Source organism: Eublepharis macularius, chromosome 2 (assembly GCF_028583425.1).
Source record: "Eublepharis macularius isolate TG4126 chromosome 2, MPM_Emac_v1.0, whole genome shotgun sequence".
In the NCBI taxonomy this organism is placed as follows: Eukaryota; Metazoa; Chordata; class Lepidosauria; order Squamata; family Eublepharidae; genus Eublepharis; species Eublepharis macularius.
Genome location: NC_072791.1, coordinates 133,262,374 through 133,288,382, shown reverse-complemented (window position 1 = coordinate 133,288,382; position 26,009 = coordinate 133,262,374). Strand labels below are relative to the sequence as shown.

At 40.6% G+C, this 26,009-nt stretch overlaps 1 protein-coding gene across 1 annotated transcript in view; it reads right to left on the bottom strand.

The window, feature by feature from the left end:
• Positions 1 to 26,009, bottom strand: part of TH (tyrosine hydroxylase) — a 35,701-nt gene that overhangs the window by 915 nt on the left and 8,777 nt on the right. Inside the window, exons 3-12 of the mRNA XM_054971852.1 lie at positions 23,404 to 23,578; positions 19,422 to 19,510; positions 18,903 to 18,970; positions 15,718 to 15,768; positions 14,218 to 14,363; positions 12,337 to 12,472; positions 12,161 to 12,230; positions 8,495 to 8,551; positions 7,506 to 7,601; positions 7,227 to 7,360 (exon numbers count right to left, since the gene is read on the bottom strand). Coding sequence (XP_054827827.1) covers positions 7,227 to 7,360; positions 7,506 to 7,601; positions 8,495 to 8,551; positions 12,161 to 12,230; positions 12,337 to 12,472; positions 14,218 to 14,363; positions 15,718 to 15,768; positions 18,903 to 18,970; positions 19,422 to 19,510; positions 23,404 to 23,578 — 1,022 coding nt within the window. The remainder of the gene's footprint in view (positions 1 to 7,226; positions 7,361 to 7,505; positions 7,602 to 8,494; positions 8,552 to 12,160; positions 12,231 to 12,336; positions 12,473 to 14,217; positions 14,364 to 15,717; positions 15,769 to 18,902; positions 18,971 to 19,421; positions 19,511 to 23,403; positions 23,579 to 26,009) is intronic.

The window sequence follows — 26,009 nt, the reverse complement described above, 5'->3', positions numbered from 1 at the left end:
TAAGCAAGCATGCACTTCACCACCTTGTGCGGGGTATGCCAGGAATGTCTAGAAGGTAAACACCCCATCTCATCAGGAGAGTAAGGGGACCTGGCAACTGTTCCTTAAACAGAAATTTTGCATTTAAAAAAAAATTAACAATTTCCACATGAATAAACAAATACTTTGGGAGTGATTACTAACAGGCCACCAATTCCATAATGGTTAGGGTTGCCATATTCAAGTTGGGAAATTCTTGGATCTTGCCTGGAAACGGAAGAGTTTGGAGATGGGAGGGACCTCAGTGGGGTATATTGCCATAAATTCCACCCTCTAAAGCAGCCATCTTTTCCGGAGGAACTGATCTATTGCAATTTCAGGAGATCTCCAGGGTCCACCAAGAGGTTGGCAACCCTAACAACCATGGAAGCATATCTCATGATGCTGGAATTGGAGGTATTGTCTGGAATCTGGAACATCGCAAAGATAGGATGCCTCCCCACAACTCCAACCTACCCCCAGTTCAGGAAAAGAGGGCTGTACAAATCCAACAACAGGTCCTACAAAGTCAGGCTTGCCTGGGCCACACAGCAATGCTGTTGTCTCCCTAGTTTAGGCCCCCAAGGTCTTGAGCTGCTGTGGGGGACCATTAGGGCCCAGCTGCCAGCATTTTCCCTGCCCTTGTTAATAATAAAATAATAATTTCCCCCTGCCCCTCCAATTCCTCCCCTTGCCATCAGGCAGTTTTTTGCTTTTTATCTAACCATTGAATATCATTATAACCAGGACTTTTTTCAGCAGGAACGCGGTGGAACAGAGCTCTGGCACCTCTTAAAAACGGTCACATGGTCGGTGGCCCCGCCCCCTGATCTCCAGACAGAGTGGAGTTTAGAGTACAATCTAAACTCCCTCTGTCTGGAGATCAGGGGGCGGGGCCACCAACCATGTGACCATTTTCGCAGAGGGCAATTTAAACTTTTAAAAACTCCTCCCTAGTTTCAGCTGACCTAACGTGACATCATTGTGCAGTCTTGAGTTCCACCACCTCTTTTCCCAGAAAAAAAAGCCCTGATTATAACATTATAACAATGTATGTCTCTGGTCTTCTGAATTCCAAGCAGGGTTGCCAGGTTATCCTTGCCCACCAGCATTTAGTGAGGGAGGACGGCCAGCCAAATAAATTGTGATGGGGGCTGGGTGGATGCATGGACTCTGTTCCCAGTGGCAAAATAGAAAATTTAATTTAATTTAATTTAATTTATTCAATTTATAGTCCGCCCTCCCCACACCAGTGGGCAACATGATGCATCTGACAAAGAGAACTGTGGTTCTCAAAAGCTTATGCTACAGTAAAGTTGGTTAGTCTTAAAGGTGCTACTGGACTTTTTTCTATTTTGCTACTACAGACTAACACGGCTAACTCCTCTGGATCTGTTCCTAGTGGGGGTCTAGCAACCTTAATTCTAAGCTTTCATTTTTTAAAAAGTAATAATCCTGCAATGTGGAGATATAAGAAGAAAGGCATATTTTTTAAAAAAGAAAGATGGGAATTCAGAGAACCTTATATACAGATTATTGAGTCTTATTACATAAGAATCAATTACCAACTGTCAAAAACACTAAAAAACTTGGTGAGGAAACTACACAACAAATATACATGGAGGACCCCATTCAGAGAGACAGTCCTAAGAGAGAAAACTACACAAGCCTGTCCCCAAGTGGAAAACACTACAGTAAGATAAGGCTAAAGAACCAAGGGGAGCTAAGAGCCGATGCTACCTGTGACTGTATTTAAAATGGAAGAGGAGGTGACTGAGCTGAACTGTGAAACTGCTCAATAATCGAGACTAACAGTTTATTTTAATATAGTGAATGGCAACAAGCAAATGCAATGGCGCAGAAAAACTAGCTGACCACTGCCATAAACACAGGATGCGTGATTTCAGGCATTTAACATATGCAGTTCTCTTACATGGAAGAATGTGATTTATCCTGAAGCAATTGCTTCTCTTCCTGGAAAAAGCTGGCATCAGATGTAGCTGGTGGTTTTACAGGCTACAGAAGCCCATGCTGGGACACAATGATCCCCGCCCCCCCCCCCCCAAAAAGATCCATGCTTGGCCTAACATTTTCTTTGCTTGTGTTACAGTGCCCTCTAGTGGTATATGCATGGATACAAGTTGCCAATGTAAAAAAACATACCTACTTTGCCCATTCCGTCTCATCTTAGTACCTTTGACCAGAGATATGAACTCAGAATTAGAGGATTTTTATCTTTGGTTGCCAATTATAAATATCTATTTTTAGAAGAAACACATTCTGAAAGGTAAAAATAGATGATTCCCCTGAAGTTGTAGAATATTACTGGTGAAAAATTGGTCAGTGAGAGTACTTGAAAGGATGTAAATAGAATATGTGAGCTTTTTTTTTTTAATATTGAAGGTTAAATTATTCCTGGTATCTAAGGCCCCGATGCCATGTTCTTTGAAAGCACATATAACTGTTGTTGTATATATAAAAGGTCTTTTTGAACAGGAAAATGCACTTCAGGAGGAAGTAGATGGATGTGGAGAAGCCATGGGCAGTGAATGGAAGCTTAACTCTTTTTCTCTCTTCTGTTTCCCAGCTGCCATTCTCTCACACACACATTCATACAACAGCAGTTTCCTCCCTGTGGGTTTTCAAACATGTGTGATGGAGATCAGCATAGGTGGCATAGTCACTGAAATATACACATTAGTTTGTGACTCTTCCTTGAGCCGCCTGTTCCCACATCTTTGGTTTAATATAGAAGTGCCCCATTGAACTGTCTGATTGATGGAATTATTTTTTGTTTTGACATTCTGCAGTAATTGAAATGACCAGAACCTAAAATTAATGCAAAACAGAGACTTACTGGGGTGGGGGATGTCATTAACTCCTTATCAGAATCTGAAACATTCTCATATCACATTCTTGAATATTCAAAATCCTGCATAAATAAACTGAACTATATTAGTTATGGATGATGTTGTTATATCAGTAATAAAACCAAACATTTCTCTGAAATATATAATGGAACAAATAGTCAGATTTGGACTGTATTCTGGATATAAACTGAATAAAAAGAAGACTAAGATAATGTTATTAGCGGCAACCAGAACTGATCAAGAGGAGATAGAAAAAATAACAGATTGTATTGTCACAAAAAAACCCAATCAAATATTTGAGTACATATGTAACCCAGCAAAATGGTAGTTTATACAAGGATAACTACCAAAAAGTTTAGACAAGTATTACTGAAAATCCACAAAGATGGGAAAGATTGAAAACTTCATTGCTAGGAAGAATCTCTGCTGTTAAAATGAATATATTACAAAAGCTGAAATGTTACCAATCCATATAGATGAAAAGACCTTTGCAAAATGGCAGAAAAGGGTAAATGATTTTGTATGGATTGGGAAGAAATGAGGAATAAGATTTAAAATTTTACAAGATGAAAAAATTGTTTAGTGGAACCAAATATTGAACTATATCACCAAGCAGCTTCATTGGTTTCAATATCAGATTGGATTATAAACCCAAAGAGAAGAAACATCAAATTGGAGATAATTAATAATAACAACAACAACAACATTCGATTTATATACTGCCCTTCAGGGCAACTTAACACCCACTCAGAGCTGTGACTAATCCAAGGTCACCCAGCTGGCTTCAAGTGGAGGAGTGAGGAATCAAACCCGGTTCTCTAGATTAGAATCCTGCCACTCTTAACCACTACACCAAACTGGCTCTAGTAATTAATACTAAGGATTAAGAAATTGTTAACAACTAATCAAAAACAAGACAGCACTCATATTTTCAGGGATGGACTACTACGAATATGGTCTCAATGCAGAAACAGAATGAGAGCCACGCTACAAATGACGAATTACATGAGGACTGCACATAAAGGGAGCCCCAATGTTAGCTGGGAAACTGGGTTTTAAAAGAGATCGTAAGGCTTTGTCAATTTCCCCTCTCTACATAGCCAAGGAGATAGCTCCTCAGAGGGTTTGTTAATTTCCTCTTTGCCTCCCAAACACTCTGTTTCATCCCAGTTCTAAGAGGCAAAGAGGAAATTAACAAACCCTCTGAGCAGGGATCTCCAGGGCTCTGCAGAGAGAGGAAATTGACAAAGCCTTCCGATCTCTTTTAAAACTCAGCTTCCCGGCTAACATTGTGACACCTTTCATGTGCAGTCCTCATGTAATTCGTCATTTGTAGCTTGGCTCTAAGTCCACCAGTTTCACCACTGACCTCTCCAATTAATGCCTATCATGACATTAGTATAAGAAATAAAATTGATTATATAAATTATAACTATATGATGAAGAGAAAATGGAAACATGGCATGAAATTCAAGCTGAAGGAAAAAAACATGCCATGGTTGTTAAATTATTCAATGGTATCCAAAGAACAAATAATCAAAGAAGGAGGCTGGTTAAGAGAGAAAACAGTTTTTGAACAATTAATCATTGGAGATTCAAAACACCTATTAGGAAAAGTATATATATTATTGCAATATGATACAGAATCAGAGCAAGTAAAAAAAGGATGATAAAATGCATGCAAAACTTTGGAGAAAGTATATTTATGAGCCAGTGCAAAAATTCATGGACCAAAGAAATCAAATTTACAGAATGTCAGATCTTAAGAGAGAAATGTTCTTCAGATGGTATTTTACTCCCAAGGACATTGCAAAAGCTAACAAGGACTATAATGGAAAGTGCTGGAAATGCCAAAATATAGATACAATGTTTTATAATATGTGGTGGACGTGCAATAAACCAATGAAATATTACCTAGAAATACATAAAGAAATGCAAAAGATATTAAAGCTTGTTTGTGATGAAAAATACATTATTAAATCTATTTCCAAGTAATATTACAAAAATATATAGTGAACTATTTAAATATATGGTGACCACAGTGAGAGTAGTATTTGCAGCCAAATGGAAGGCAGAATGATTTGATGGAATGGAAGAACAAGCTACATGAATGTGCATCCAATGGCAAAATCAATATCTTACTTGCATAATAGGCCAGTCTCAGAATTGCAAGAAAAATGTTGTTTGTTTGTTTGTTTGTTTGTTTGTTTGTTTGTTTGTTTGTTTGTTTGTTTGTTTGTTTGTTTGTTTGTTTGTTTGTTTGTTTGTTTGTTTGTTTGTTTAGCGTCTTTTATAGCCCACCTTTCTCACTGAGACTCAACACGGATTACACAGTGTGACGTTAGTACAGTCAGTATCGAGGACAATTTCATAAACAATGCCATAGGGTAAATAAACACAAGTTTACAAAGACATAACATTTGCAGGAATCCAATACAAAGTTGAAGAAATGCTGAAATAGGAGCACATATTTAAAGCAACAGATAGTACACAAGACAATATAGAGGTATGTAAGGCAACATAGCAGTGAAATCTATGGATGAAGTCTATGTTCCCTAACTCATTAGCAGAGCAACTGAGACCCTTCCCTAAAATACAAATGCCTTTTTGAATAATTCAGCTTTGCATCGTTTGTGGAAAGCTGGGAGAGCAGGGGCTCTCCTGACCTCCTCAGGCAGGCTGTTTCACAGGGAAGGGGCCACCACAGAGAAAGCCCATGTATGGGCTGCTGTTGATTTTACCCATGTGCAGGATGGCACCTGCAGGAGACCCTGTTCAGATTGGCGAAGTGGAAAGTATTTTTGATTATATAGTTGAAAATTAAGAATAATAATTATTAGATATGAAGCTAGACAGAAAGATATCTTAATAGAAGTGAAAAATTAAGAATATATATAAGCAAATTTTATATAGGTACATGATTTAATTGATGATAATATGATTTAAATGATAGTTTATTCATTATATTTTTCTTTTACATGATCTAGATGTTGTCTGTAGGTTCATATGATTATTGATTGAAGTAATGGATGATCATAGAGATATGATTTAAATGATCGTATGATGTAGTTCATGCTTTATGTATTTATATCTGAGTTTTATTATTTGAAATAATTAAATAACTTAGAAATAAATAAATTGAATTATATTAGTCTACAATAGTGTTTGTCTACTGTTTTAAAAAAGAAGGCTACCTAAACCTCTTCTAACTATACATGCACTTTTAGGCTTCTCTCAGCCTATGGCAAGGCAGCAATGGTCATGTGCTAAACAGCTTAGCAATAACCTGTATTTTGGGAAAGTTACTGTTTAGTTTTTTCATGTTATGATGCCATAAGGAAAGCTTGATTTTAGTGCCTTGTTTGTATGTGGGGTGTGTGTTATGTTTTTTGTTAGTTTAGATTATGTATTTAAAATATTTATACGCTCACCTTTCTCTTAGACAACTGGAACTCATGGTGGGTAACAAACAATAAAAACAATTCAAAGAATAACCAAATAAATTAAAATGATTAACATTAAAGCTACTATTAAAAAAAGAAATCAAATACAGTAAACGATGCGCACTTAACTGCCTATTACAATTAATAATGCCCAGTGCCTCAGAAGCCCGGAAAACCTATGAATCCCTAAATCTTCTTCAACAGCAGGTGGCCCTCCTTAAAAGTTCCATTTTGTATTCCTTATAAAACTCCATCAGAATTGAAGTTCCCCCTAAGTTCTTCCTGGACAATATTCCAAAGGATCAGGGTTTCTACCCCCAAAGCCTGTAAATGTGCAGAGTGCACCATTTTCATGGGTGGAAAAAGAAACAAGCATCATTATGCAAACTTGCTGCGAGTGCTTATCCCAGTGGCTCTCAGGCCATGTGGCTTTAAAGGTAAGCACTAGCACATTGAATTGGACCCAGATACAAATTCACAACCAGTGGAGAGATTGTAAGATGGGAGTAATCAGCTCCCTACAGTGAGGCCCTGATAATATGCAGGCTGCCATATAATGTGCAGTTGTATTTTCTGGGGGGGTCACTCTGCACGTTACTTCTTTTATGAGTTCTCCTCAGAGTCAACCCATGCTCCACGTAGTCACACAGCAGCTCTAGGGAATGGTTTCTATTTAAAAAAGGAGAGTGCAAACAGGCTCAAAAAGCTGCTGCCAGGGGAGGGAGAGCTCCTGCCTTTTTCTCAAGGTTTTTTCCTCATGCAAAAACAGTGCAGAGGGGTATCATAAGGAGAAACATTTACTATAACTGAGGCATCACAAAAGCAATGCAATGTTGACGTAACTGCCACACACATGCACATTTGCAATGTCAATATCCCAGCAAGTATATCTTACCTGAGTTTAGCTTTGGCATCACTGAAGCTCTCTGATACAAAATAAACAGGTTGGTAGGTCTGATCTTGATAGGGCTGCACAGCAGTAGCATCAGGGTCAAAGTCCCGCAGCTCTGGTTCATCTGACAAAGAGTGCTGCATAAGGCAAAAGAGAAAGGCCTTACAGGAAAATCTCCACGATGGACATCGTGACTAGAGACTAATGAAAGAGAGCAGAATCTAAAAGAGGCAGCCCATATACTTTAATGTAACAAGTTTAGCGGAGGAGTTTAGGACTTACTATTAGCTCTCCATAGGAAGAGAGGAGCCCTGCTCCATAAGCTTTGATGATTCCATTCTGCTTGCAGAGACCAAACTCCACTGTGAACCAGTAAAGCTGGGAAGGGGGAAAAAATGACATATACCTCCACCCAATAAGTGAGTTATTCCAAAACCATTCAAGTGTTATTAAACTCATGCAGAGCAAGGAGAAGGATTTCATCAGCAACCAAACTAGATAACTTTCATTGTTGAGGAGAGTGGGGAGAGATAGAGAGTCTGTCTCTTTCTAAGACATCAAGAGATGGTGAGTCCTTTTTTTTTAAAATAAGGCTCAGTCCTGCAAGTTTGTCTTCCTTTGTTATCTGATATTTTAAGTTCCAGCTATCAGTTACTTATCATTTTATACTGTTTTCTGCCAGACTGATGGCCTTCCACCAACTAGTATCATTCACTCTCCAGAGTGAAAATCCATATACTATTATTTTCTGCCTTGTACCCATTCTGGAAGGGCTGGAACAGAAGCAGATAGAGGGATCATATTGAAACTAAGTGACCCATGTAAGGATGGTATAGGGCATGAGCAGCTACAGCATTATGGGGAGGGGAGGGAAAGTGAATGTGCTTTAAGCATCTTTATGTCACAGCCCCCTCTGGTCCTACCCCCTTCCCAAGATGTTCTGTAGTTGGATTCAAAGGTTGTTGGAACAGTGCTGCTGCTCTTACTTAAGACTGACCTGTCAGTGGGAAACTAAGCCCTATAATCTAATAACAGAAGAGACAGCTCACCTGCCCTAAGTAAAATGGGGCTGACTTATATCAGGGGCAGTTCTGGCCCAGATGTTGAATCCTGCGCTTTTGGCAAAGCATTCAACTTGCTCAGAAGGCCAGGGAGACAGAGGTGTGACTGTCCAGTGGGAGTCCATCTCCTTCATCAGTAGGCTTGCCAACCTCCTGGTGGGACCTAGAGACCTCCTGAAAGAAATACTTTCCCCCTTCCCCAAAACTTACTGTTGCAAGTTTTTCAATCTCCTCATCTGTTGCTCCCAAGGATGCAAGTCCAATGTCCTAGGAGCAGAAAGACAGACTGTAATGTATAAATACAAACTTGGAAGGCTGGAGTAGCAACATGGGAAGAGGGGTAGAGTAGCAACATGGTGGGAATAGGAGACTAGTAGGCAGAAAAGAAAAACTAGACCTGTGGCCTATACACAGTTTTTTGTTTCAGAAGCAAAGCAAGTGGCTTGCAAGCAACTACTTCAGGACTGTTTTCTGGTTTGCCCATTCAGAAGAGTGTAGAATTGCCAACTCTGGTTTGGGAAATATGAGGAGATTTGGGGGTGCAGTAGGATTGCCAGTCCTACAGAGTAAATCAATATGATCAATGGATGGGACTGTATAGCCATGGTCTTGGCATTGTAGTTCCTGACGTTTCGCCAGCAGCTGTGGCTGGCATCTTCAGAGGTGTAGCACCAAAAGACAGAGATCTCTCAGTGTCACAGCTGCTGGTGAAATGTCAGGAATTACAATGCCAAGACCACGGCTATGCAGCCCGGAAAATCCACAACAACCATTGTTCTCCAGCCGTGAAAGCCTTCGACAATATAATGGATGGGACATACAAAAATAATACAATGGGGTATGGGTTGCAGAAATTTGGGGGGGGGAGTAGAAACCCAATACTGGTGGTGGGCTCTCCTCCTCTGGAAGTTTTTAAGCAGAGGCTAGATGACAGAAATGCTGATTCTGTGAACTAGACAGATCATGAAAGGCAGTGCAGGAAGGGTTACATCCGTGCTTAGTTCTCGTGGCTCCTTCCTACACACCCAGGGCAATGCTGATCACCACTTTGGGATCAGGAAGCAATTTTCCCCAGGCCAGTTTGTCTAGGGATCCTGGAGGTGTTTTGCTATCTTCTGGGCATGGGCTTGGAAAGTAAAGAGGCACCCGAGTAAGAGTAAACCTAAGAAATTGAGGCAACTCCCTACAGCTGGAGGTATAAACAGTATCAAGCCTTCAGTGATCCCACATACCAAATGTACCAAACATTTAACTGTTTATAGAGGAAATTCAAGTGCCAATGTCTAAAGTGTCCAGTGCTTATAATAACCTATCCTATATTCCAATAATAAATTGCTCATATCTCTATAAATACAATATCAGTAAATACTACAGTTAAATGTTTGGTACATTTTTATGGGGGATCTTCTGGGCATGGAGCAGGGATCACTAGAAGTGGGGGGAGGAGTAGCTGTGAATTTCCTGCATTGTGCAGAGGGTTGGACTAGATGACTCTGGAGGTCCCTTCCAACTCGATGATTCTATGACCTGATACATTGATGCAACAAAACATAGACTTTTTGACATGACATACATGACATATTAAATTAATATGACATGTCAAACAATGTGGAAGCTACTCAGTAGGAACATATTTATAGCAGCACACTGTATACAATAATGTTGTCTACATTCGCTATCCCTTTATCAGAGCATCTCTCTGAATGATTTCCTTAAAGAGCAGCCTTATTACCTGTGTAAAAATCTCTCCTGAATAATTTGGTTTTGCACATTTTGTGGAAATCTGGGAGAGTAGGGGCCTCCTCACCTCCTCAGGCAGGCCATTCGGGGGCTACTACAGAGAATACATGTGTATGGGCAGTTGTTGATTTTGCCATTTTCTGGGTTAAGATGAGCAAAGCTGCCAAGGAAGAGCATAGGGAAAGAGGTAATCCTGTAGATATGATCGGCCAAGGCCATGAAGGCTTTGTATGTGATAGCCAGAACCTTGAATTGAGCCCAGGATCCAATATAAAGCTTTTAAAATGATGATGATGATGATGATGATGATGATGATGATGATGATGATGATGATGATGATGATGATGATTTAAAAAATCATTACACTAACTTAGTCACAGGTGGAAATTTTGCTCTCAATCATACTTGAACACATCCATTGTTATATTGTCGAAGGGTTTCATGGCCGAAGAACGATGGTTGTTGTGGATTTTCCGTGGTCTTGGCATTGTAGTTCCTGACGTTTCGCCAGCAGCTGTGACTGGCATCTTCAGAGGTGTAGCACCAAAAGACAGAGATCTCTCAGTGTCAAAGAGATCTCTGTCTTTCGGTGCTATACCTCTGAAGATGCCAGTCACAACTGCTGGCGAAACATCAGGGACTACAATGCCAAGACCGTGGCGATACAGCCCAGAAAATTCACAACAACCATATCCATTGTTCTTGAAGATTTGTAGGCAATTGGATACCAAGTGGCCTGAAGTAATGAACTAAAAGTTCTCAACAAGCATTTTACCTTTTGCTAAGTTTACCCAGATCTCATTTCTGTAATTGCTTGCTCGTTTAGAGCATATTTAGCCACCTTTCTTCAAAACACCTAAATATACATTCCACACACAGTTGGAGTTGGGGACTGGAAGTTGCAAGATGAGCAATTATTTTCTACAGCCAATTCTAAGTGAACAACTCTATACTGGTAGGGCTCCCATTTTTCTCCTTTCTTCCACCATTCAGGTTCCTCATATTGGTAGGTCTGAATAACTTATTCAAAAAAATAGTGCTAGGAAACATTAAGAACAGTACATTCAGCTTACTTTGCACACATGTTCAGCTTCTTAACTCTTACGCCAGTTCCAAGGGTCTGGAGGAGTCTAATCCTAAATGCCTCCTTGAAAATGGAGGCTCAGTTTGCAGCGGTTGCCATCTTTTACCATCCCTTTTACCATCTTCGACAGACAGCTTGTCCTCTATCTTTCGACCCGCAATTTAACTACAGTAATTCAGGCAACAGTCACCTCTAGGTTAGATTATTGTAACGTGCTTTATGTAGGGTTTCCCTTGAGTCTGATCCGATGATTGCAGCTGGTTCAAAATGCAGCGGCGCGTGTCGTCACTGAAGTGCCAAGTGGTACACATATAACACCAGTATTGCGTTAGCTGCACTGGCTGCCAGTGGAGTACTGAATCAGATTCAGGGTTTTGGTACTAACCTATAAAGCCCTATGTGGACAGGGACCAGCATATCTGCGGGACCGCCTCTCCCCATATGTACCCCAGAGGACACTCCGATCAGGAGATAAACAACTATTGGTGGTCCCTGGCCCCAGGGAGGCCTGCCTAGCCTTGACCAGAGCCAGGGCCTTTTCAGTCCTGGCTCCAACCTGGTGAAACTCTCTGTCTAATGAGACCAGGGCCCAAAAGGATTTACTATCCTTCCACCGGGCCTGCAAGATGGAGATGTTCCACCAGGCGTATGGTTGAGGCTGAGCTGGGCTTCCACTGGCCAAATAGAGGAGATTGGGCCCATCCCTGTTAGAGGTCTCCACCACTTGGTTCTTTAGGAGATGGTTGGGTGGCAGATTGACTGCCTTCCTGCTGCTGTCTTGTATCTTTTAAATATTTATATTATATTGTCTGTTTATTGCTGTTTTAAACTGTTAAATGTAAATTGTATGGAAATGTTTTTATTGAATGTAATTCGCCCTGAGCCTGCCTGTGCGGGGAGGGCAGAATAAAAATCAAAATAAATATATATTAATAAATAAATAAATGTTTGCCTTAAGAAATTCAGTACTTTCATGGCAAAAGCTTCAGACGTAGCTTTCTCTTTAAAGCTATGAGATACTTTCAGTACAAGCAGTGTCTCATCTGGCTCACCTGGGAGAACTGTGCAAATGTTTTGTCTGCCAGCATTGGTACATGTCCCAGAAGTTCATGGCAGCAATCCCTTGCATTGGAGAGAAAGAAAACTGATCAACTGTTGCATTGGAAATAGCAGGCCAATGATATGCCATAACAATATGAACGAAGTGACTCGATGAAGTAGTACTCACGGCTCCGGGGAGTGCATGGGAGAGGATGCATGGCGGATATACTGTGTGCACTGGAATACCCTGAAGGCCAAGCTGGCTAGGAAGTCACGAGCAGATAACAGCCCAGCCACAGGCCGGAGCTGAAACCCGGTTCTCTCTGAAATAGTTCAAACCACCAGTTGTAATTGTCTGCATCATTTGAGCCACAGTTCATGAAACTGCAAAATTAGTCCCATTCAGCAGAAATACAGAAAAGTCATTTCTACCCATACACATGGGAAAATGCTTACAGAGAAAGAGAGAGAGAAACACATATTCTAATTGGAATTGATCTGTGTCTAGCTTGAGGGACTTAAGTGGTTTTATGTTCATCATTTTAGGTTGCTGTGCCATGTTAAACAAAGTTACAGTCTTCTAGGTTAATTGAAGTCCAGGAGGGCAGCGTACCACATTATCCTTCCTACTACAGAATTCCAATCAAATTCAGGTAAGCACCCTATTGCAGCTCTAAAACGCCTTTAAATGACCAAATCAGTTATGAAGGTAGAAAACTAGTAGGGGAGTGGGAGCTATCAAGGGGTTTTTTTTTAGTGAATACCACATGCATGATTATAGGCTCACTAGGAAGAAATTACGGGAATGTGCTCTTGGCTTTCAGGAAACAGATTCATTTCCTTGAGGTTAGGGTCACTGACCTGGATTTGCTGGAGGGTGTCAGGCTGAAGAGGAGGGGCGTGATCCTTTAGAAAGGCCCCCTTCCTCAGACGATGGAGCAATAACCTCTTCTTTCTGAGGATACCCCTCTAGGGTTGGGGGCGGGGGAGGGCTTTCAGTGGTGAGTGATTCAATTATTAGGAATTGGGGGGGGGAGCTGTGACAGATGTTTTCACTGCATGGTGACTTGCCTGCCTGCAGCTAAGGCTGTGGACAGGTTGATCGATAGTGCTGGGGAAGAGTCAACAGTTGTGCATGTTGGCACCAATGACATTAGGAAATAGTCAGATGGTCCTGAAGAAAGTTAAAGGCCTGGACCTCGAAGGCAGAGTTCTCAGAATTGTTCCATGTTCAGGGCCAGCAAGACAGAGCAAAAAGGAACCACACTGCTGTCACTTAACAGCAAAAAGGTGACAGAGCAGCTTTTAAACTGATCCCAGGGAGAAATGGGTGGATGTTCAATATGAATCCTCCTATAAGTGTGAACCTTCTGGGGAGCAACTAGAAAGTTTTCTTTAGCCTCACCTCACTTTGTCACTCACCATTGTGAGTAAAAATTGTTCTTTTTTAGCAGCATCAGCATTGACCATGACAGAAGCCAGGCCAGCAAGATATTCAAGTTGCTTCCTAAAGGTACCCCCAATATGCATAGCACCTTTTAAGATGTATACCTATAGAGAGAAAATTGAATGATTCCCAATAGGTTTCAGCAAATTCTGGCGCTAGCCACAGTAAACTGCTGTTGATAAGAACATTAAACTATGGGACGGCTTTATTTTGGGTCAGACCAGTGGTCCAGGTTAACCCAGTTCTGGCTATTCCAAGATGATTTTAATGGGAGAGATCAGTGGTTGGACCTATGCAAAACAACTGCTCTAGTGCTGAGTTGTGGCTGTTCTCTGCCCGTTTTGTATGACTTAATATAAATATTATAGTGATTTAAATGATAATGTTTGATATCGTTTTCTTGATATTGCTACTGGTGAAGAAGTGTACTGAAAATGGCATATGACCCATTGCTTGAATAACACCTTTGCAAGTACCTGCAGTTTTGTTCTTCTGTGATTGTAGTTACATGGATAACCTTTTTGCTTTGTATGGTTATTTTAACACTCTTTTTCTATAGTTGTCACTTTTGAGTAACAGGCCTGCAAATACACCTGGCCCTAAAAGAGCTTGAAAAACTACCTTTTAGGAATCGGGAGACATCTTCCAGTTGAGGGATGTTGTTTTCACTGTAACCACTGTATTTCTCCAGTAAATAGAAGGCATCCAAGTGTTCTTTACAGGCATGAGTAGGATACAAACTCTTCAGTGTACTGTACACCTCTTTCCTTTAGAATGATGGATGAAGATCATGGAGGACCATTAATATTTCCCAACAAGCTCTGCAAACTCATGTCAACAAACTACAATTCATTTCTTATTGTTATGCCATATGACTTTTATTAGCATTAAAGGCAGAGAGCCACAACATTTGGTAGAAAGAATTGCTTTCAGTATGAAATATGTCTGCCATCCAAATGATAAATGAACAGATATGAAATATAGCCCTTGGTGTAGTGGTTAAGAGAGCAGGACTCTAATCTGGAGAGCCGGGTTTGATTCCCCACTCCTCCACTTGAAGCCAGCTGGGTGACCTTGGGCTAGTCACGGCTCTCTGGAGCTCTCTCAGCCCCACCCACCTCACAGGGTGTTTTGTTGTGGGGATAATAATAACATACTTTGTAAACCACTCTGAGAGGGCATTAAGTTGTCCTGAAGGGCGGTATATAAATCAAATGTTGTTGTTGTTATAGCCCTATGAAGGCCTATAGCCCACCAGACAATTGGCTGGGGGGAAAGAGTCCACCTCCCAAAATTTAGCAAGCTGCTCAAACTGCTCCAGTAATAAAAGAGAAGCAGTTCATGCCATCACTCGGTAAAATGTGGGGGAAATTATCTGTTGCTGTTCTTTATTGAGCTGATTTTTGAGGGCATTTTGGAACAAAATAAAATACAGTTTTTACTATGATACTCACACAGGTTTCAATAGTAGTCTAAGAAAAGAGAGGTGGGTGAAGGGAAGCTTACTTTAAACTCCAGCTGGGGCCTGGAGTTCTCCTGGAATTACAACTGATCTCCAGACTAGAGATCAGTTTTCTTAACAAAATGGCTTAGTCATTTTCTTAGAGAAAATGGCTGTTTGAGGGTGGACTCTATGAAGGAATTTCTTTGTCAAAAAAATAGCTCCAAAGATCATGTGCTGACAAGATTATTTTTCCTGCAATAACCAAATAAAATATTACTTTCCCTCCCTTCCCAAGGACTTACTGCATGGTTAGCAGTATAAAAACCATGCATCAAATGATCAAGAGTTGACTGTAATGGCATTTTCTCTATTTTAATATCTGTCTTTCCTTTACTTAATTCCATTAAAATAATGTATATATATTATGTTGCCTGGAATTCAGTCCAGGGGACATTGGCATCGCATTGCTAAGGCCTTGACCAAAGGGGACGTTTTTTTAAAATCCTAATCCAACTGAGATGGGGCAGGGATAGGATTCCTTCCTGAAGCCTCTCATATGCTGGTAAGATGCAGAAAAAATCCATGTGTTGAGAAGCTCATTAATGTAATCAAGAATCTACAAGAATATCGGATTTCAGCTTTGCTCAAGGGAACTGGGTGGGTATAGTAGCACTTACCAGGTGGTGATCTCTTCTGCTGTGTATTCCACACGAGGAATTGGATCACCTCTATGGGAAGAATACAAGCAAAAACAGCAAAGAGAAGAATACAAACAATAATGTAGGCAGTATTAGAGGTCAGCAGCACCATTATGTGTAACTAAGTTCAGTTGTTGTCCAGACTCATATCTGACACAGAAGTACAGAGCTATCAGGTGTCTATTGGACAGAACAAGGGTAAACAAATAGGGTGATTAATATTTAGACTCACAGATATCTGTATGAGCAAAGGGCTAGGCCAGACCTACTAGATGATTTGACTTTAATTCAAATTGTAGATCATGTCCCATCTATTATAGGGATGGGCAGATCCTGTAATATGTCTGTGTAGGCCAAAGCCAGCATTTGAAAGTTACCTTAAAAAGCAAATTTGTATCCCTCATTGTTTCAGAACTATATTTGAAAACCTGAATGAATTAAGTACAGAATAGTAAACAATAACAGGGTTGCAATTATTAACACATAATGTAAATTAATCCACATCATTCAGATTATACGGTTTATTAGGGATTTTTAGGGTTGCCAAGTCTGGGTTGGGAGATTTGAAGGTGGAGCCTGGGGAGGATGGAGCTTGGGGAGGGGAGGGGCCTTAGTAGGGAATGATGTGCCCCCCTCTGAAACAGCCATTTTCTCCAGGGGAACTGATCTCTGTCATCTGGAGATCAATTTTTATTCTGGAAGATCTCCAGGCCCACCTGGAGGTTGGCAACCTAATGAGATTTTTTGGTTTTCTCTTTAAAAAATTTATTTTATTATTACTTTATACAAGAGGGGGCAAATTATAAGGTGACAAATGAACCAAAATGTATAAAATATCATACTTTAAACATACAGTTCAATATGAATTATAAAAAGACCAATTTGTTTCATAGTGAATTACATTCTTTCCTCTTTGTAAAAAGGTTAATGTAATCATAGCAGACGTTTCTTCAACTTTATCAAACCATTTTTTAAAACCTGAGATAATGTCCTTCTTCCAATATCTTGCAAATATTGTTCTAGCAACTGTGATAAGATGCAAAATAATATCATGAAATTGTTTCTCAACATTAAAAAGATCATTTAACAACTTAGGGCATTTAATGTGAATCAGCAACCCCTTGAAATATTTTTACTGCCACGAGTGTTTTAAAAACTGCTGAAAGGATGAGCATTTTCCTTCTGAAAAGAATACCAGAAATAGGCTCTGCTATCTTGTAGAGAAGGTGTACAATCACTAGGGGGCAGTCTGGAAAAGCAGAATCTCCTGTTGGCCTTATCTCGGAAACTATGATTCATCGAAATAAAATTGGGAGTGGGTGGGAAATCAAACTTGCTAAAGAGCACCACAAAGAGAAAACTTCCTATTCTCTGCAACATAAGCTCAGCTCATCCAATGTTCTGTCTCCAGCACTGGATGTTTTTCAAAGTAAGCATAGCTCAGTAAGAATCAGGACATCACTGTGATTTCAAATTTAATTTCTAAACTCATCTAATTCCAAGTAGCTGAGTCTTCATTTTGCATCTGGGGCTATGTTAGAGAGCATCTCCAAGATCACAGTAGGATCCAAGCCTCAGTCCCAAAGGCCTGTGCAGTGATGCTCACTGGTGTTATGGGGCAATTGAGGCTTCTGAACAAACTGCCCACAAAACTCTGGGAAACTTCAGAAATGGCCATCAGTTACAATCAAAGAGCCATGTCTAAAAAGAGAAAAAAATCAAGTGTATGTAGGTGTGCATATTCAGCCTTGACTAGGCTTGCTAGTACCCTACTGGGGGCTGGAGATTCCTCACCCCCAGCCTCCAGCCCCCTCCACCTCTCACTTGGCTGGGGTGGGGGAGAGAAAGGTGCAGGAACACTCCCACGTGTTCCGAAGTGTGCCCCTGTCACTCCAGGAATGACGCCATTGCTGTCACGATGCAGAAGTAACGGGTTGTGCCAGGGGCCGAGTGAAAATTGAGTCCTAATTTAGTGATTAGTGATGGCATTGCAAGTAAGTCCCCCCCCCAATGTGACTCCTCCCTGTGCCCCCCATCCCCTGGTTTGACCCCAGGGACCTAGCTACCCTAGCTTTGACTTGTGTGTATCTACAAAGGTACTTTGAACCATGGGTTATGTTACTAAGTAACTATTGTTCACCACCATTATTCTGGTAACTACCATTGTGCAGAAATGTAATGAACTTTCAGAGTGTTAGCCCTCTTTTTCATGTCAGTGTGACCCTTGGTGTTGTTATAGTACATATCACTAACTTGAATACAGGAACAACATTCATAAGAAGATATATAGAACAAAAACTAAAATGAATGTAGAAAGCATATTTTAATTTTAAATAACAAATGCAAATGATGGCAAATGAAGTTTTGGCAAAATAAAAAACCATACAAAGGTAATTCAGTTTTTTTTTCATTCCTTACGTTTCAAGCATTATCATAAAATTTAGATTCCTTTGATTCTGAGAGGAGAAAACAGCAATTTTGCATCATTTGTTTGAGATAAATTTCATTTCAGACTGAGCGTGTAAAATACCAATTCTGCAATATCTATTTCAATATTAATGGCCGTATTAATAGCACAAATCTATCCAATGCAAAGAAGGCACCCTAAATAGAATTGAAATGGCTGCCTTCAGTGAGTGCTGCACTAATGACTTGGATGCTTAGCCCTTTTCAGTTGTTACATTTTGGGCATGCCTTACTCACATTCCAGGAGAGCACACTACAGCGTATTGACTATGCATGAACTTCCTAATACATACAATCACCATTTTCTGTGAATAGAGCTACTCATACATTTTCCAGCTTCAGAATGTGCAATCAGAAACTCAAATTTGTTGCTGGTAAGCCAAAGTTTGAAAATATGTGTGTTTACCTGTTTACACAAAATGGCAACTGTATCTATAAGGAGGATTGCACATAGGAGTGGTAGGAGTGCCCCAATTGTAGTGACTAAAAAGGGCTCTATATATGTTGAATTGCCCCCTTTAGGAATAATTGCAATCACTCTATGGAATTAGCAGCCATGGAGCATTGAAAACATGAAGCAACAGAGTGAAAGGGAAGAACCAACAGAGCAACAGGGCAAAACATGGAGAGGAAAGAGATAAGTAAGTGTATGCATGGAGTTCTCAGCAGGTGATGCTATGCAGCGCAGCAAGTCTTACTGCTTATAGTGGAAGGCAATTTCTGCTATCATTTTCCTTCGTTGCCGATATACTTGGTCAGAGAATCCCTTGGAGGAAAGAACAGAGCAAGAATGTTACTGCACATTTTTGCGCTGAGCAGTTTTACTAATGGCAACGTACAATTCTTGTTATATAGGACCTTCAAGGCAGAGAAGCAAGTTTACATTCATTGGCTGATGCTCCTTTGTCAAAATGTATCTCCCACTATTTGTACCCAGAGCTAATATGCCCTTCAAGACAATACAAGATGCTTCTCTACTTCCTTTTGAGAAGCCCAAATTTAACTGAATCTATGAGACTTTAAACTGGTGGTGACCCTCTAATGTTCCTAGAAGTCTACAGACCAACCAATATTTTTGCAATGAAAGCAATGAAAGCTTCTTCTCAAGACTGAAGAACAGCAATTCAAGCAATTCCACTAGAAAACTGCTATAACAGGGCCATGGGAAAAGTATGCTGAGATGAAGAGGATTTGAGGCAGCAGAGTTGCTCACTCACTGGGTGATCCAGATCCAAATCAGGGTCAAACTTAGTGACCAAATGGTGACATCTATCCAGTTCAGAGATTTTTCTTGGAAACCAGTGAACTATAATCCAACAAGAGAGAGAGGAAATAAGGTGAGAGTAAAAAAAAAAAAGAGCCTTCATTCAAAAATCATACCATGTTCTTAATACAGATTACTTTTCAACTAGTATATTCACCTCTTCGACTTCCAGGGTCATATCCTTGTAATAAGATGTGTGCATTCCAGATTCATGTGCTACAGCTGGTTTTGAATACTGTCACACTCTGTGTAACAAGTTACATAGATGCTTACACATAACCACAAAGCCTTCCGTTCTTTGCAAGTCATGACAAGCATTTGCTGTCCAAGATAAATGTGAACACAATATCCGTAGAAAGCAGTTTAACTACCTCTCATCTTCCTCTGCTCGCTGATCTGCCTTCTCTTTCTGCTTGGGAGATGGATGTACAATGGCAAGATGGAGAGCTAAGTGGCTTAGAAAGAGGAAAGAATTATTTAGGGGATCTAGTTTTTTTAATGGATTATTTCTTTAAAACCTTTTGAAATGCTAGTATTTAAAGAACTGAAAACATTAAATAGAACAAAAATTATTTGTTGATTTACAAAATGTATATGCTTCCTTTTTAGAGTCCTGCTCGTCTACACTGTGCAGTACAAGGAAGCTAGGTGCAGTGCATCTCATCATTGGGGCATTTAAGAACTAATATCTATTAAAATGGAGAACAAGGCATCTGTTTTCAGAACAGATCCCTCTTTTCTACCATAAGAAATTCTAAACTGAAAGACAACATATGGCCTTGAGACATTTGCAGCTCTTGTGAGAAGATAATTCAGATGTGAAAAGGAAATATTCTGAATGTAGTGGTTGATGAAGAGGGTCTAATTTCTATGGGAAACTGCACAGTAAATTTGGGGGATTTTCCCAGGTCCAGATTATTGTACTGACTATTTGGAAACTTCAAACTTCAATTTGAAACTTCTGTGATATAGTCAGGGATGTAACACAAGTACCCCCCAAGTCCCCTATTGTTTTGTGTATCTTGTTTTTTAAGTTCTTTAAAAATATTTTTCCTAAATATAAAGTTCTTTAAAAATATTTTTCCTTCTTAGGCAGTTGTTCACTCATCTGCTGTACCACACCAATGCAGAAGTTATGTGTTAGTAAAGGAAGGCACCAGTAAAAAGCAGAAGTATGATTTCCTAAGGTGCCTTCTCATTTTGTGAATTTTTATATTTGTAGAGGAGGTGTAATATTCTTTGAAGGCTCTGCATTTCACCGTTCTTGTGTTGGTGTACTTATTCGGCCAGATTTTTAAGAGTTCAGAGGAAGCTAGAACCCACATGTGACTTGGGCCTGGGCTATCTGAAGGGCCATCTTCTATTATATGCTTCTGCCCAGCTCACAGTCAGAGGCCCTCCTGACTGACCCATCAGCTATAGAAGCTCACCTGGTGGGTACACAAGAGAGGGCCTTATCGGTGGTAGTCCCACAATTATGGAACAGCAGCCCCAGAGATGCGCATCTGGCTTCCTCGCTGCCAGTCTTCAAGAGGCAGTTGAAGACATTTTTATTTAGGGCTATTTTTAATTAACTTTGTATTTATGTTTTTTGGCAGTCCTACACTGTGCTTTTAAACTTTGTTGTATTCATTTTATGATTGTTATATTTATATTGTGAGCAGCCTTGATTTCCTGCAAGGTAGAAAGGTGGCTTTAAATAAATAACTAAAGATTTACTAGCAGTACTGAGCAACCCTGCAACAAGCCTGTGTCCACCACACAGAGATTGGAATTTGTATGATTGCCACTGGCAATGATTTGTGAAAGTAAATGCTTTCAGATTAGTTGTAGGAAAGACTGGAGAATAGGTTGCCTTAAGAAAGTATGAGATCTCCTCTCTGAGATAGCTAGTGAAATGTTACTCAAATTGTTATCTAGCTATTTGTGCAATTTGGTATTACAAAGCTAGCACACTTCTCTTCACAATGCTCTGTTACACAATTGAGTTACAAGTCAGAAAGTCTGCAAGTTGAATCTTACCTTTTCCATAAACTCCTAAGTGGTCTTAGGCAAGCCACTGAGCCTCTCCCTGTCACCTTCAGTACAGAGATAATTTTGGAAATATTGGGATTGTTTTTGGAAATACTGAGAAGGGTCTTGATATTGTAGGCTTCGCCGGCATGGCCCAAAACAGTGTAATCTTATGCAGAGTTACTCCAGTCTAACTCAGAATAGGATTGCACTGTAAATAACAATAGCAAAAAATAACAATAACAAAATAAATAACAAACATCCAGACTACTAAAGAGTTCTGCAGAACTCAAACACTTGAGTTCTGCAATTTTGTTTGAGAATTTTGCTTTGGACTAACATGGCTACTCGCAACTAGAGATGGGCACGAACAGGAGTACGAACTTAAAAAAGCCATGAACAGCCCAATCAGCTGTTTATGAACAAGCTGTTCATGAGGCCCCATTCTAAATGAACAGGTGGTCGTTGCAAGCCTCGTTCGTTGCTATTTTGCTGTTCGTCAAGCCAGACAATCTGACACCTGCAATCAATTCCCATGGCAACCGGAGGCAGGGACTGCCTGAACTCTGCCTGAACTCCTGCTGTTGTCCTGGAAACACCAATCTAAGCCCAATTTAGCTTGATAGGCAGGTCTTCCTTTCAAGTGTGGAGCTCCAAATTTGTTACAAGGAAGCAAAGAGCATGGGGGAGGGGGGCTCCCAGCTCTGGTTTTGCAGACAGTGGAGAGGGAGAGACAGTTGTTGTTGGCATTTTGATACAGAGAGTGCATTGGAGCTTGAATTTTCTTTGTGTGTGGTGGGATAAGGATCTACCTCTTCAAGTTCCAGGGCTGCTGCCAGGCTCTGGGCCAAACTATTATTTATTACTGGTACCTTTCCTGCTGCTTGCTTAGGTAAGGTTTCTGGGAGTGGTGCAGTAAGGATCTACCCCTTCAGGTTCCAGGGCTGCTGCCAGGCTCTGGGGCCAAGCTATTATTTATTATTAGTACATTTCCTGCTGCCTGCTCAGGTAGGGTTTCTGGGAGTGGTGTGGTAGGGATCTTGATGGCTGGAGGAGAGCCTGCTAGCCCCCACGAACAACAAATAATGAACATGTTCATGAACAGGTTATGTTCGCCAATGTTCATTGTTCATGGATGGCAATGAACACCATGTTCAGTTTTTTTTTCTGTTCATGCCCATGTCTACTTGCAACATTTGGAAATTTCTAGGTTAATCCCTCTGCCTGGCCAGTACATTAGCCATAGCAGAAGCAGCAACAATAGCACAAGTATAGCCTTAGCGTTCATCAATGCAGAAAAAGGCAGCTAAGGGCATGCTTTGTTAAAACTTTTAAGAAATTTGGGAGGGGTCATTATTAGGGAGGGAGAGCAACAGGGTGAAGGGGTTGATTGAGGTATTCTGGAGGAAACATGGTATTTTTTCTCATAGGAAACAATTACCCTCTTCAGGAGTCCATAAAACTGGGTTCCTTTGTCCAGTTCACTAGAAATATCAGTGGTTTTCAACAGAGAGGGAGGACTGCATACCCTGACATTTTGAGGCCATTTGGTTTAAAAAAAAGAAAAAAGCCCCTCCAGAAAACTGAGTATTTCTCCATAGGAACTAATGAGGCAAATACTTGATATTTCTGAAAATGAAAACTTTTTCCAGAATGAATTTACAAAAGGATATCAACAATTGGAAAACTTTGTGAAAACAATCATAATTCCTTGTCTGAAATTACAAAATGAAATGAAAACGATAATTTTTGAAGTGCATGCTTTTAAGGCATACTTCTCTAATGCCTCTCTGAAAGGGCCAGGATTGGAGCTTTTACTTGCGACAGTTTTCATGTATAGAGATTATCTCCATGTACAAAAGAAATTCAAAAGTGAAGCACCTCTCAGTTGTGTTTTTATAATGGAGTGACAAATTCCTTACACTTGTCTTCTTTTGTGCTCCTTACATCTTCTGAAACCCTTTTCAGAGAACTGATGAGAGTGTTAAGATCAGAGCTGTGGAGCTCACAGCGCACAAAGTATTCCAGATCTGTAGCTCCCTCTCGTACTTGCTTGCTGGGTCGTGTTTCAAGATGATGAATTTTGGCTTCAAATGTCTTTAGAGATTGAGAAATGGGAAAGAAAATAATTTAAAATAAAAAATAAGCTTTCAGTAACAATGTTTGTTATACAGTCAACAGACCTTTAGAATACAAGCATTAAAATAGAACATAGTAATTATTAAAATTTGATTGACAAAATTATTTCACTATCTGGGATCTACATTGAAAAACAGCCACTTTTCCAGTAATGTATACATTCTTCCCAGCAAGAAGAAGGGAAACTAACTGTTCTGCTGAAGACTCTGATACCATTGCTGAAAATGTAGCAATTATGTCCTTTCTGACTCCCTGATAATAATGCCAAGATGGCAGCACATAGGATACAATCTCTATCACCCTTGTCCCACTAGGACGTAATCTATCATTTAAAGAGACGTGTTCAGACTTCATAGTGCCTCTCAAGAACTGCTAATAGTAAAGTGTTACACAAAGTGCTAGGGGGTAAGCTTTGCTATATTTTGGGATACTTAAGCTATTTAAATAGGTTGCACATTTCTTAGGTCCGAGTGTAAAGGTCAGCAAAGTCTATGTGCCAAAGACAAGTTCTGTTAATCTATATCATAAACCTTTTGCTTGAGTAATATCTGGGGCATTCTCCATATTCTAACACAGTAAATTTGGGGAGGAAATCATGCACTGTTAATTTAATGGGTTATAGCTTTTTTCCATTTACTCATAAATGCATCTTTCCATAAGAGGGAGGCAAAATTAGAGGTTAGATCACTATGGCAAATAGCAGGAGTGGCACCAGAGTTTTTGGTGCCCACGGCTGCCACTATGTGCACGCACATGGAGTGCGCACACCCCCCAGACTGCATGATGACATCACTGCGTGTGACGTCATCACGCAGCAAGCCAGCCCCATTGGCTGGTGGGTGGCTGAGATGGTGCATAGAGGCTGGGGAGGTTCCGTACACCACCATGGATGCCTGCCATGCCTGGCCTGCGGATGCTGCACCCAGCCAGGGTCATGTGTTGGCGGCAGCGGTGGCGCAGGGCTGGCCGGCTGCAGCAGCTGCAGGCCAGGCACGCCAGCTCCATGGCGTTCACCCCTGCCCCCAGTGCCCCCTCTGGCGCCCCCTTCAGCACCTCAGCGCTCAAGGTGGGAGCTAGACCTGCTTCAATGGGCATGCTGGCCCTGGCTAACAGTCAGCTAGAAGTTTATGGCTGCAATCCTTATTATACCTGTTACTGAACATATTCCCACCTTGACACTCATAACTGAGACTGGGGGGTCCCAGAATGCTTCTGAAAAACTAATTCTGTATCCTTCCTATATTTAAATAGTATCCTGCAGACCAGATAGGCACTCCATACAGTAGCTATGGCATCACTTTGATCATGTACATAGGAACTGCCATTGGAACAAAATGTCTAACTGTACCTAATATCGGATAAATGCTGAAGCAGATTGTTCAGCATTCACCTGTTGGAGATATGCTGACCATTTGCCTGATCTTGTCTCTGGACCTTCCACTCTCCTCCATCTGTTATAGAGAGGAAGAAAGCTAAGGATACCAGAGGGAAGAACCAGCAGAGCTGGATCTCCCACATAAAGAGATGTCATTTCCAGAAAGATGCTGCTCAGTAATTACAGAATTCCCAGTAGAACTTTCCTAGCTGAGAACTGCCTCTTTTGTCTTAGAGTGACACTATGGGGATACTGTACACAACCTACACAACCAAATCACAAAACAAAAGCTTCAGAAATGGCCCAAATTGTGATATTATAATCTTCCATACAAGGGAAACAGTATGGAAATATTTTCTGGTAGTCAATGTGAGAGGCACCATGCGGTAGTTAGGAGCCTAAAGTATCACATTTTTTCCCTATCATATTCTGAACCTACCTTTCCTTGAATGAGCTTACAATAAAGCAGCTAGAAAGAGAAAGTACACATGGGCCGTTTCCACACACGTTGAATAATGCACTTTCAATGCACTTTAGTTATCCTTTAGAAGTGGATTTTTTGTTCCACACATGGAAAATCCGTTATAAATGTGCACTAAAGCGTATTGAAAGTGGATTATCCAACGTGTGTGGAAACGGCCATGGACTGAGAGCTGTTTTCTATTTCAGATATTTCTAAGGAAGTGGCCAGATTTTCTACCCAGGTTTTGAACAGTTTCAAAAGTATGCCCTGGCCAAGGTGCTGAATTTTAAAATGTCGAACAAGATGCTTCCCATTCCATTTCCACCTGTTGTCTTTGAACCCCAGACACCACTTTTCTTCTGCAAAGCAAGACCAGATGGGATTGATCTGCCAAACAGAATTGTTGGAGTGGAGGAGAAATGCTAGGTTTCCTTACCTGCATGCCACTGTCCCCAATAACTGCCTCCCAGACTTTTCTGGACATCCCAGACAAATCCTCAGCTGTGGGAGAAGCGTGGGAGGGCATTAAGGGGTGGGAGGGCCTTACCCCT